The 12,885-nt window shown below is 39.6% G+C and overlaps 1 protein-coding gene across 1 annotated transcript in view; it reads left to right on the top strand.

The window, feature by feature from the left end:
* Nucleotides 1-12,885, top strand: part of LOC141788233 (multiple epidermal growth factor-like domains protein 11) — a 123,501-nt gene that overhangs the window by 54,417 nt on the left and 56,199 nt on the right. Inside the window, exon 6 of the mRNA XM_074667114.1 lies at nucleotides 11,096-11,342. Within this exon, the coding sequence (XP_074523215.1) occupies nucleotides 11,096-11,342 (247 nt within the window). The remainder of the gene's footprint in view (nucleotides 1-11,095; nucleotides 11,343-12,885) is intronic.

Below are 12,885 nucleotides of genomic sequence, written 5' to 3'. Positions count from 1 at the left end.
CCACAGAATAGAATAGAAAATACTTAATTTATCTCTGAGGGTAAATTCAAGAAAACAAAAGTAAGAAAGTGTATAGAAAGTGCAAAAAGGTCCCTAAGAAAATAGCTGCTGACAGCTTGTCTATCATTCTCCAGTTCAGCCAGCCTCCACCTCCACAGGGTCCAGGACTGAGCTTCTTCAGCAGTCTGTTCAGTCTCTGTCTCCTGGATCCTGTCTGCTCACAGCAGGTGAAGCTCTTCCAATGTGGTGTTGGTGTCTGGTGTTAGCTCTGTTAGCCATGTCTGCGAATAGCATGATGCTACTCTGCCTTCTGATATTCCCTCTGTTGCTGGATTAACACGGCTAGCTCGTCCATTTTATTGGAGATAGATCTTTTATCCCAATAACGATGGATGAGAATCAGCACGTCATCCTCACCTCCTTCTCCTTACCTTGTGGGGAAACATCAGGCCTTGCACCAGTTAGCATTGACATGCTACAGGCTGCTAACAGATGATTTCACATGTCAACAACGCAGCCATGGTTATATGTAGGATCTCCAGACAAACACAGGAGCAAAACAGCAAAAATATCGCTAAAGACGCACATAGTTTGGTTTCCATGACCCACAAACGAGCCATACAAAGTAATGATCCACTCCAAATACAAAGATGACGAAAAAGAGACGCAAAAATTACAAGAAACAGACAAGGAAGAGAGAGCTGCTGCAACAGGCAGCCATAGCCAACAGGGCGGCACTTAGAAAATGCATGCCGTTCTGGGATGAACCAAACTGAAATGCTTGGTAGGCCTAGAGTCCACCAAAGCCTGGCCTCAGAGGAAGTCCTGGAATATTCCAGTCACCTCTGACTTTAACCCCAGAGAAAACTTGTGGTGGGATTTGAAGAGGACAGTTTCAGCCCATAAAGAGGAAAGGAGTAAAGGAGTAGTGTTGAACTGGAGGATCTTTGCTCATGAGGAATGGGTTCAGATGTCTGTGCATTACGTCTGCAGCTTCACGTTTTCTCCTGAGGACTAAAGGGGCTCCTCGAGAAGGGGTTGAGTCATTAAGAGACTAAAAAAGTGACATTTTGTGTTGAAATCTGAGGAAACACTTGCAGATATTAGTCATATCAAGCTTTTTAAATTACTCCCAGGTAAAAGTTTGCAAAATTTGCTCATAAACCTGATTTGAAAAAGAGAGTTGAATAATTTTGGGTTCACTTGTCAAACAGAAACATCACAGGTGACTCCACAGTGGTTTTAAATGTCTCTAAAGAGAGATGGATGTGTATAGATTTAACGAAAGAGGCTTCACCTCTACAGTAAACCAACCTGAACTATCCCTGATCGTTTCTCAGAGTATTTAGTTAAAGGATTGTCCAGCTTCTTCCTCGTCTGTGTCGGCCTCTTGTTTGTCTGGTTAAACACTAACAAACAGAAATTAAACCTCCCTGTAGCTCAGACTCTGGCCTCCACGAACCCGGGGTGTGATGATGGGAGCAGAGCTAAGACAGATGAGAGCGTCTGCTGCTCCATAGATCAACACGGAGCTGCCGGCGTTTTAACCACTCAGCACTTTCTCTCTGGCTCGCTCATCGGCAGGGATTTCCCTCCTCGCTCAGGTCCCATCAGGAAGCTTGTTCATCATCCTCTCAGTGGGGAAACATTTGCTCATCATATCATGGTTTATGAGACAAATTCATCCTCTCACGCTCTAAACCCTGAGTGCAGCTTCTCCGACCAGTTAAGACATTTAGATTTAAAGAAACACCTTGACTCTGTTACTCAGGTAAGAGCTGCAGTCCAGATTTATGAGTTATACTTGGAATACATGCTGGACTCTCAGCAAAAAGATGTTCCTGTGGCTCAATGTTCTGCTCTAGAAACAAAGCCGTCTAGAGCCAGAGGAAACCATTTTTAAAAGCCCTAAACAGAAAGAGATTGTTGTTTATTTATTATTTCTACACCACTAGTGATATTTGAGTGTTGTATTGTCTACTTGTATATTGTGAAATATTGGTTCCTGTTGTTGTGTGAAGGGGGACGAGAAGGAGAGACAGGCAAATTCTGAAGGAGAGACATGAATGTTGAAAACTAATGTTGCCGTTTGGCTGGAAAAGTAAAAAATAAAAGACCGACAACTGTCGCCCAATCTTTACCCACCGCCTGTTAGACGGCAGCATCCACACAAACCTAGGGTTACAATAGCGATGAAGGCCTGAATCTCCACTGTTGACCATGGAAGGCTGTTTGGTGATGCCATTTTCCAAACAAAAATGAAGTTATCTTTACAAAGTCGACTGGATCTTAAAACATGACAGGGTTGTGTGTTGTTCTGTATTACCACAGTCGCACAGACAATTGTTTCAACCACTCAACAAATTGCAGTGTTTCTACTTCCACCTCCTGGGGTTGGATCGGTATATCTGGCACCCCAACAGAAGGGTACCAAAAAGTGGGATGGTACATGTTGGCAATTTGGGGACTTGTCCCAGGGTTAGTCAAAGAAAATGCCCCAAAATGTGTGCCGTATCGAGACGTATTGAACAGTGCCTTTTAGTGGAAACGGAGCCAGAGATACATTCACACTATCAGAATCGAAGAAAATGTTTAGGAGATATTAAACCAAGTCCATGACAGTTGATTGTGAACAGAGGTAGGGAGTGATAACCTCACTGTGACTGCTCCACCAAACGAAGATGTTCAGCTTGCAGGCCCTGCTCCAGGTAGATCTGTTTTCAGGGGTAACCCCTAATTCACACATTAACTGTGAGCGCCGTGCAGCCCAGCACTGTGCACTATGCCGTACTTAGAAACTACTCTAGTCGATCATTTCATTCACACAACATGAACTGCAGTCTGCCGAGGCTGGGATCACTAACGGCTGTGTGTGGCTGTTACGCTGCGAGTCTATTTTGAACATGGTGCGCTACAGAAACATGTCAATGTCTGCAGAGCAGAACTTACCAAACAGGAAATTAGACAAAAAAAACAATCAGTACATCTGGTCATTTCAAAATAAAGCATCATGTTCTTACTCTGGATTGTAAATCTCATCCTTATTTTTAAAAACTACGTCACTGACACATCAGAGGAAATCTGATGTTTTGGATGAGGACAAGTTCATCTTGGAGGTGTAAAAGTTTCTTATTCTTTATGAAACAATACATCCTTTCTATAAGGACAAAAACAAAAAAGGAGAAAGCATGGACTGAAAGTACTGAAGTTTAGGTGAGTTTAGTGAGTTTAACATACTAATTAATTACCATGAAAGTACATTTTTTGGGTGGGATTCCTGCAGGAAAATGTGGTTCTTCTGTGATCTTGTGATCTCTGGACCCAGCTGCTATGGGCACTGCCCTGCGCTGCCCTGCCAGAGACACATCCAGTATGAATTGTCACGCACCCAAAAACTATGGCGCTGCGCAGCACGGCGCTCACACTTTATGTGCAACTAAGGGGTAAATTTATCCCATAGATCTAAATTTAGACCCTCGTTCAGCTGGTCTGTGTAGAGTTCAATCTAGGTAGTCTCAGGGGAAAGTCCCTGTGAGTGAAACGCAGCTTAAGACTGAAGATTTGACAGATTTCCTTCTGTAAGTTTTCACTGTAAAACGACATAAACAATTAAACACACTTGGATGTTATGACAAGGACTCCTGAGAAACTAGCAGGTGTTCAGACATGAGATCTTCTTTATTTGTGCTGCAAACTTTCTCTCCTTTTTGAAATGTGAGCAAATCAAGTGTCGTACTCTGATCGATCATATTCCTAGGTTACTTTTCCCAGGAGGGACCTAAAAGAGCTGTGGCTCTGTGAAGTTTTTAGAAGTCAGCTTTTGCAGCGATCTGTGGACTTAGTGTTTTCATTCATCCACTTCTTTAATTCTGATTCAGTTAGCTGGAGGTGAAGCTGACTGAGAGGCGAACAGCTCAATCAGAAGTGGTTCCCTTCTCCTGTGAATGAACCTGTTTCTGTTGTTTAATCTGCTCAGTGGATCGTTCAAACCTCGTGGTCCTCCCTGTGACTGAATTGATCAGTCAAAGTGTGATCGATGAAAAACTCTCCGCGCTCAGATGTCAGTGAGCAGAATGATGTCTCACTCTGAATTAAACTCTCTCTCTGTCTCTCTGAATGGGAGGCAGGTGGAGGTGAGCTGTAAGGACCCTTGTGCAGCAGGAAACAGAGACTGAAACGTGTTTGTTGAGTATTTCTCTGACAGTAACACACCTCAGCTGACTTCCTCTTCACTGTGACTGATAAATGATTTCTTAAAGCTGCTAACTTTCACCTGAGCTGTAAATAAATGTCCAGTTTAAGGCTTCAGAGTCTTTTTTCCCATGAATGTCTGCAGAGACCGAAGAGGGAGGATTTTAAAGTTGGTTAATGCCGACATCCATCAGCTGCTCACAGCGTGTGTGGAGTCATTACCCAAAGCTTTAAAGAGCACAATCTATAACACAGGTTAATAAAACAGACCACATACCTGTGTGGACGTACTTATAGTGGCCTTATAATCTCATTTTGTGTTTGAAGTAGACAAATATGATTTTCCAGATCAGGCTTGCTTGTTTCCCACTCCTGTTACTTGTGGTTAATCTTATGGCATAATTGCTTCTTTTTTTTTTTTTTTTTTTTTTTACAATTGGTAATATTATGTCTATATTATCCATATTGTGCTAACATTTTTGACTCATTTGAATTTGTTTGCCTTTGGAAGATTCAAAGATAATCATTTAAATGTGTATAATTTATGATATGGTGATATGACAGTTTTTACAGTAGGTGCCCTTCCAGTCAAACTCTTCACTTGCCAGCAGGCTGCTGGTTTGAGGGCAAACCTCAAAGGGCTTGCACCCTAAACCAGTAGACCAGGAGTGGCCAACCAGTCAATTACCGTGGAACTACAAAGAACCACATCACACATGGTCTTACAAACGTACTTCCTCTCACCCATAAACAAAATGACAAAAAATGAAAATCATTACATTTCCTATCAAGAATGAGGTATATTGTGTTTATGTGTTCAAATTCATGCTTGCTTAAAGACAAATTTCCTATCTATCTATCTATCTATCTATCTATCTATCTATCTATCTATCTATCTATCTATCTATCTATCTATCTATCTATCTATCTATCTATCTAGACAGATGGAAAGAGCTCTGAGCACAAGAGTGACTGAGAGGAGTACATGTAGAGAAGAAGAGAAACTGAAACATAAGTATTAACCTCATCACCCGAGTATTGCTCAATACTAATCCCAGATACTAATCAGCAAACATATATATATATATATATATATATATATATATATATATATATATATATATATATATATATATGTATATATATATATATATATATATATATATATATATATATATATATATATATATATATATATATATATATATATATATATATATATATATATATATATAGTATATATATATATATATATATATATATATATATATATATATATATATATATATATATATATATATATATATATATATATATATATATATATATATATATACATACACCTTCAGGCTCAAATAACAAATAAAATTTTAGTAACAGACAAAAGAAAATGTTTCGGGGAAAAATATTACATGGGGTAATTATATACAATTCTGAATTTTTTTTTGAGAGACCTTTACATGCAATGCATTCTGGGATGTTGCAAAGTTGAAATAAAGCTACCTGGAGGGAAAAACCCAGAGGAGATAAAATCTACTAATTGGCGTGTACTGTATCTACATATCTATCTATCTATCTATCTATCTATCTATCTATCTATCTCACTCTCTCTCTCTCTACATATATATACATATATATATATATATATATATATATATATATATATATATATATATATATATATATATATACATATATATACATATATATACATATATATACATATATATATATATATATATATATATATATATATATATATATATATATATATATATATATATATATATATATATATATATATTTATTTATTTATTTAGGAATCATCTTATGCAGTTTTGGTTTCAAATTAATGTAGGTTGGTAGTGAAACTTGCATAAAATTGATGCTTTGAAAATCCGTGTTACCAAAAAGGCAGCCATAATGGCAGTGATGCAGCTCTGCCATTTGGTGAGATAGTGGGAAACTGTTTGTTGCTCATGCACAACTAAGTTCTGCAGGTGCACTTTTGAGAAAAAAAGGCTCATAAAATGTGGATGTGGAGTAATAAGGTAACTAGCAATTAGCTGTTGTAAATCTGCAACGTCTGCCTTGAGAGGGATATATTTATATGTACAGTCTGCAGTGTCCACATCAAAGTCCCAAAATCTGTTGTTGTTAATGTGACGACTAGAGACATGAAACCTCACTCCAACACTCTGAAATATCCCTTTACTGAAGGTGGTACCAGGAGTCGCTCAGTTTGGACAGAAGTGGCAGCAGTCAGAGCTTCTCTCTGGAGCCAGCTCAGGTTTTATTATTTGCAGAAAGCGAGTTGTCCGTGAACAAACCTGGAGACGTCCCTTAAAGGAGTGCGCTGTCTCTAAAGTCTATCACGCAGCTCTTAATTTAGAGCAGAAAGTTCTGCTTAGCGCCAGAGAGCTACTCTTGATCAAAGCCATTAGTCACTTGATTTGGACTCTTTGCTGCTGAATAATTGAGGCTGCGGGAGGATAAAGAATCTGACTGTGCTGGCTCACTAGTTAAGAGGAATAAGGAGAACTCCCCTCATTTAGAGAGGAGAGGGGAGGAGGAGGAGGGAGGGAGGGAGAGGAGCTGAGAGAGAGGAGAGAGTAAATTAGAGAAAGATTGAGAGGGAGGCAGAGAGAGTCTGATTTATGCTCCGTCCACTTCGGCACTGATGAAACATTTAACACTGTAATATCTACCAAACCAGCACCACCCACGTTTGAAGGAAAGCTCCTGGTTCAGCCGTCTCTCCTACGGCGCCGACACTTTTTCCACACTTCAGGGTTTTTCCTCAAACAGACTCATCCATTCACAGCTCCTGAGTCGACTCCCCGTGTGAGCATACATCACACAGATAACAGCTCTGATTTATTCCTTCAGGGACAATGTAATCGACGGTATTATCTTCTTTTTTTGGTGCTTGTTTTCATCGGATGTCTTCAGGTTCTGATTTATACCTGCGGCTCATCCACGTACAGAGCCCTGATGGATTCCCTGAACACAGATGCTGGGAGTCTGAGAGCTCAATTCACTCAAGAAAAGACGTCGGGGAAGGATTTATTATCCTGAAACAGAGATAAAGAGACTAGAAATACAAATGTTTGTATGTTTACACAGGGAAAAATGTAGTTTTGCTTCAACTGGCTTTATATTTGTCACAACTGTGCTTCACATCGAGGAACTTTATTCACACAACAACCTGACCTGCTTTTCTTATGATTTTACGACCTACTCCTTTAATCTGTGGAGAAACAGATAAAAGTAGCTCGTTACCAGATTACCATCATTACATAATAAAACATTAAGTTTCTATGTTACTCACAGGAAACACTTATACATCATAATCGAACTGACCAGACAGCGCCTAACCTTCTTTACATCCATCTTTTAAGAGTTAAAGGGATAGCCCGTTGTTTTTAAAGTGTGGGTTTCATATGAGTTTAACAATACAGTTAAAATAAACTCCAGAAAGACGAGCAACCACTTTGTGAGAGCAGATCTGAACAAATAATCGGGGTAACCTGGGATCTCTGCACTGCAAAATCGAAATTGTCAATTTAACTCCCATTTTGTTAAATTTAACACTTTCTCTGAGTTTATATAACTCTCAAGGACTCAGAGTTAGATTTACACTTTTGAAAGTGTTAATAATTGAACTCTCTTATAGTGTTAAAATTTGAAAACCTGCAGTGTTATTTTATCACAAAAAAAGTGTTTTTTTCACTCTAAGTTGTGTTGTTCTGTTACACTAGCTACCGTTAATTTCTTGCATTTACAGTGTTGATACATCACCCAATCAGTGTGCTTATGACACAAAGTTGTTTATACCCTCACACTTTAGGAGAAATTTTGTGGTGTTGTTTTATTTCCTAAGTCCATGCCATGTGGCACACAGACAGCCATTCCATGCCATGGAGTGCAGACAAGTTCGATGCATTGAGCACAAACAGCCTGTTAAGCAGGATCTCTTATTCACCATGTTCCCTCCTCACTCATGGTTACTACACTGTAAAAAAATGAAATCTTATCAAGTGTTTTGTCTCATTTTCAGTAGAAAATGTCTATTTAGACTTGATATGAGCCACATTCAACTGACCAGTCTAGAAAAAGTGTCTTATTTCAAGTTATTTGAAGACTAAAATAAAGTCTGAATTGTTTGAAACTAGTAAAAAAAATCAGCCAATGGAACAAAAGAAAAGTTACTTGTATTGAGACCAGTGGTGATTGCTCTAAGACTGCAAGGGAAGCTCAGCTTCCCCTAAAATGTCCCCAAAAAGTGGTGATATGTTCTGCTGTGTGTACATTTCATTGACAAACTATGCTCTAGAATTGCTTCATCTTTTGTTCAGAATCAGCTACCTATCACAGGTAACTGGCTCCACCTTCTTCTCATGCATCCCCGCAGCGTCTCAGCGCTTTAACACAGTCGGACGCTGAGCGTCTTCTGACTTCAGTGGGGAAGCGTAGAGTGGGTTGTTCCACTGTGGAAACTGGACGGTCATTGGATAAACGCTGGGCTTTGTCCCGCCCATCGGACGCTCAGCGTCTCTGGGGGTCTATGAGGCAGTGGGCTGGCCTGGACGCTGGGCTTCTGCATGATGATTGGATGATCTGTCTGAGGCCGCATCCCTTTTTGATTGACAGTGAAATGGGCCAGTCAGCGATCTTGAAGTATAACCCTCCATCGGAGCATCTTCTCAGTTGTTCTGGACTGATTCGGAGGCTTTATCGATCCCCAGCGAGTTTACTGTCTTTAGAAACAACGAGCGTTGAGAGAACACTGGTAAAATCCCTGGTAAAAACACCTGGTTGGTACGACAGGGTCACAGATCATTTTCTTGAAAATGAACAGAGGGTAGAATTTACGTTTAAATAAATAAGCAAATTTATGATGTAGTCTGGAAAAAAATGAGCTTCCCCTCCTTGACTGACCAGCAGCCGCCACTGATTAAGACATTATTCTAGTTTCAAACAAATTTTTAAGCGAATTTCTCTTGTTCCATCGGCAGATTCTTATTACTTTTTTCAAGCAATTCAGACTTCATTTTAGTCTAACTTGAAACAAGACATTTTTGGGGCTCACTGGGTGAATGTGACTCATATTGAGCATTATAAGACCATTTTTTTACTTCAAATAAGACAAAAGCACTTGATAAGATTTCACTTTTTTGCAGTGTAAACCCATGGTCTTAAAATGTGAAGGATTAGTTTTTTTTAAGTTTGGTTAAAGAGACTTTTTAGCTTAGCTTGATTTGTGTTGGGTTTACACAAGGTGATGATTTAGAAATAAATCAAATTACTCAGCACGAGACTTAAACCTGTGATTTTAGTCCAACATAAAACAGTTATTTGAAGAAACTATGTTCATGTTACCACTGAAACACTTTTATTAAGTTAGACCACAATTTGTTTTTTTTTTACAGTGCAGTGTCATTTCAGGCCAATGCTTTTAGCAATGAAGGTGAACCTACTTAAACCTCACTTAGATTGAATAAAACTTTTCAAAACAAGGTTACAAGGTGCTTTACAAAATAAAAATGAATGATAAAAGAGAGAAACATGAGGAGGACAAGACTAAAACCGCAAAAATAACACAGGGGGATCAAACAGTTTGAAAATGTTAAAAACCACAAACAGACAGAAAGAAAACATCAGAAAAATAAAAACAACAAAAGAGAAAATTTACTAATTTATTATAACGATTGAAATTAGGACGTGAGATGTAAAACTCAATCAACCCCACTTTAAAAACACAGAAATATCCCTTTAAGTAGAGTATTGACAATTTGAGGCTCATAACTTTTACAGCTCTTAATAATGGGGATAGTCTGAAAGCAAAAGGCGTACAAGCACAGCTGCTTCAGTGTAAACATTGAAAATCTAGTCTTGCTTTAATTTGTAGCAACTGAACTGGCAAACTAAGTCTGATTTTGTGTTGCAGCGCCTGATTTAAACCATGTTTGGTGTGAAGGTGTAAGCTGAGAGGTGTGACAAGTACGATTCAAGTGCACAGGATATTTTGAACATTACTGCTCAGTTTCTTCTTCATTAGAGACTTATTTTTATACTTCTGACAGATAGTTTGTGCATCTTTATTTTAAATTTCCTTTTTCTCTGAAACAGTTAAGCTCATATGTTTGTTCCCTAAACTCCTGAGTTCTTTATGTGCACCGTCACATTCCTGAAATAATAAAAAGAGATGGGTGGATCCTTTGGTTGGTGCTGAGTGAAATGTGTGAAGCAAAGTGAGCCTGTTCCACAGAGTTGAAGTTACAGATTACTTTTAGCAGCGTACAGTAGATTTAATGATATTCCTCCTCAAAGTGAACCCATGTCAGGAGCAGGGTTTATGCCGCAGCTGCAGGAGGACTGAGGAGCTCTCTCCTTGAAGCGTCAGATGAGTCTAACCCTGCAGAGAAACTCCTCCTGAACCCTGAGTCTGAGCTGTGGTATACGTGGGTTTAAAGATATAAAGTCACTGTATAAATAAGGTCTGCTCGGCTCGGCTCTGCTGGTATGAAGAGATCACGGAGCAGCTGGGCGGGTAAACACTGATGTGCTGTAAAAGTTGACTTAATGAGAGCTGCAGATCAGAACTTTTTCAGCCTGTCGGTGACATTTTGAGCTGTCAGCGTGAGGAGTTATCACATCTGCTCCCGTCAGACAAGGCGACACTGTCGTAAAATTAATTTATATGTGCCAGCGTTCAAGACGGCTGAGACGTAAAACTTTGTCAAGGACTCTGGTGTGCTTCACTTTCTGTTGTCTTCTCTAATCTGTTCATCTGCAAAGTGTGTGTCAGCCTTCTCGTTTGGTCCAGGAGACCCTCTTAAGACCAGGATGCTGACCTCAGTGATAAAGTTTTTAACCTGAACCCTACTCTTCCTCTGTGCAGGCTGTGAGAGCGACTTCTGGGGGCCTCACTGCAGTAACCGCTGTCAGTGCAGGAATGGGGCCAAATGTAACCCCATAACCGGCGCCTGCGTCTGCACGGATGGGTTTCAAGGATGGCGCTGCGAGGAGCCCTGCGACCCCAGCTTCTATGGGAAGGACTGCCTCCTGGAGTGTCAGTGCCTCAACGGCGCCACCTGCCACCATCAGACCGGAGAGTGCCTGTGTGCACCCGGATACACTGGGGCCTTGTGAGTAAACTACGGACTACTAATCCTGCAGAATTCAATGCATGTTTCTTTGTTTGGAAAGAAACTTATACTGGACTTTTTGAATATCCAAGATAAACTTTAAAAGCAGGATGAAAAGGAATAAATGCACCATGCTGCTCAAAATTCATCTGTATAATGTATTATCAAGGTAGAGCTAATGAAAACTTGCAGCCAGAGGTTGTTGTAACGTTAATTGCATGAACCCAATAACTCCAGATTAAAGCCGGAACAGAGAAACAAATCACTTGACTTGAAAGTTTCTCTCCCATGCTGTAATTTGCAGCAGCAGTTGCATGCTCCAGATGCTGTTATCCATCAAAAAATCCAATCCTGACATCTGCAAAGGAAATAAAGCTCACCCAGGAAAAGATGAAACCTTCATCAAATAAACACATCTGCGAGCAGAGAGTTTGGAGAAGCTCAACAGAAAATAAAGCTCATTTCAGGTCATTTGGTTCCTGTTCCAGAGTTTACTTTGCATTTTTCTGGACTCTCATAGCAAGAAAAGACACACTGAACCATGAAGTCTATTAAAAGTGGACAAAGCAAACGACAGAAATACACAAAGACTCAAGTTTATTATTTTGGACATCTTTGTCTTTTTTAAAATCCAGAGGTTTCTGTATGTGGACACGAGTGCTAGACCGACACAAGTTGTTTGGTAATAGCGATGGGAGCTCCATCCAACAAAAATGGACATGGCAGGAAAAGATAATAAAGGAAGGAGACTCATCCGTGAGACCTGACATGGTAGAGAAAACACAAGACAAGAGAAGACATGACAGGAAAATATGGGGAGCTAAGACAGAAGACTGAAAAATGATGTCAAAAAAGGAGACATCAAGACAGGACACCAAAACAAGGTGAAACAAGAGGGAAAGACAAGACGAGAGAAGCACTTGTATTGGAATAGGACAAGGAAAAGGAAAAGAAAGAAGAGGAGACAAATCTACAGACCTGACAAAACAAGGCACCAAAAAAGGACTTGTGACCAGACAACTGGAAGAAACAGCAACCAGACAAGGAAAATAAAACAGGACAAGTCAAGGAAGTAGTTGACTATACCAAGAAGTCATGACAAACAAGACAATAACCGTCAACAAGTCGGGATAATATGATTAAAAAAAAGGAATGGACCAATTACACTACAAGAGTCAAGACAAGACAAGACATCAAGAATAGATGAGATGCCATGTCAAAATCTGACACAACAAAATGAACGAGATAGAAAAGATGAAAAGAAAAGATAAGACAACCAGATAAGTAGAGATGAGATGGTACCAAATGAAAAAAAAAAACAAGAAAAGACCTGACAAGACCAGAAAGGAGGAAAAGATGAGTCCCAAAAAGCCACACTGCAAAACAATGAGACAAGAAAAAAAGACGGGACAAGATGACAAGGAAAGGCAAGTCAGAGACCAGACAACAGAGAAAAGACAATAAGAAAAAGGCCCAACAAGGCAAGAAAACCAGACAAGATGGCATCAAAAGTTGAGACAGGACCAGGCAAAATGAAAGACAA

Source organism: Halichoeres trimaculatus, unplaced genomic scaffold (assembly GCF_033239565.1).
Source record: "Halichoeres trimaculatus isolate MK-OKI-2021-1 unplaced genomic scaffold, fHalTri1.1 fHalTri1_scaffold_3, whole genome shotgun sequence".
In the NCBI taxonomy this organism is placed as follows: Eukaryota; Metazoa; Chordata; class Actinopteri; order Labriformes; family Labridae; genus Halichoeres; species Halichoeres trimaculatus.
The sequence above is the reverse complement of the archived record's forward strand: the minus strand, read 5'-3'. Positions and strand labels throughout refer to the sequence as shown.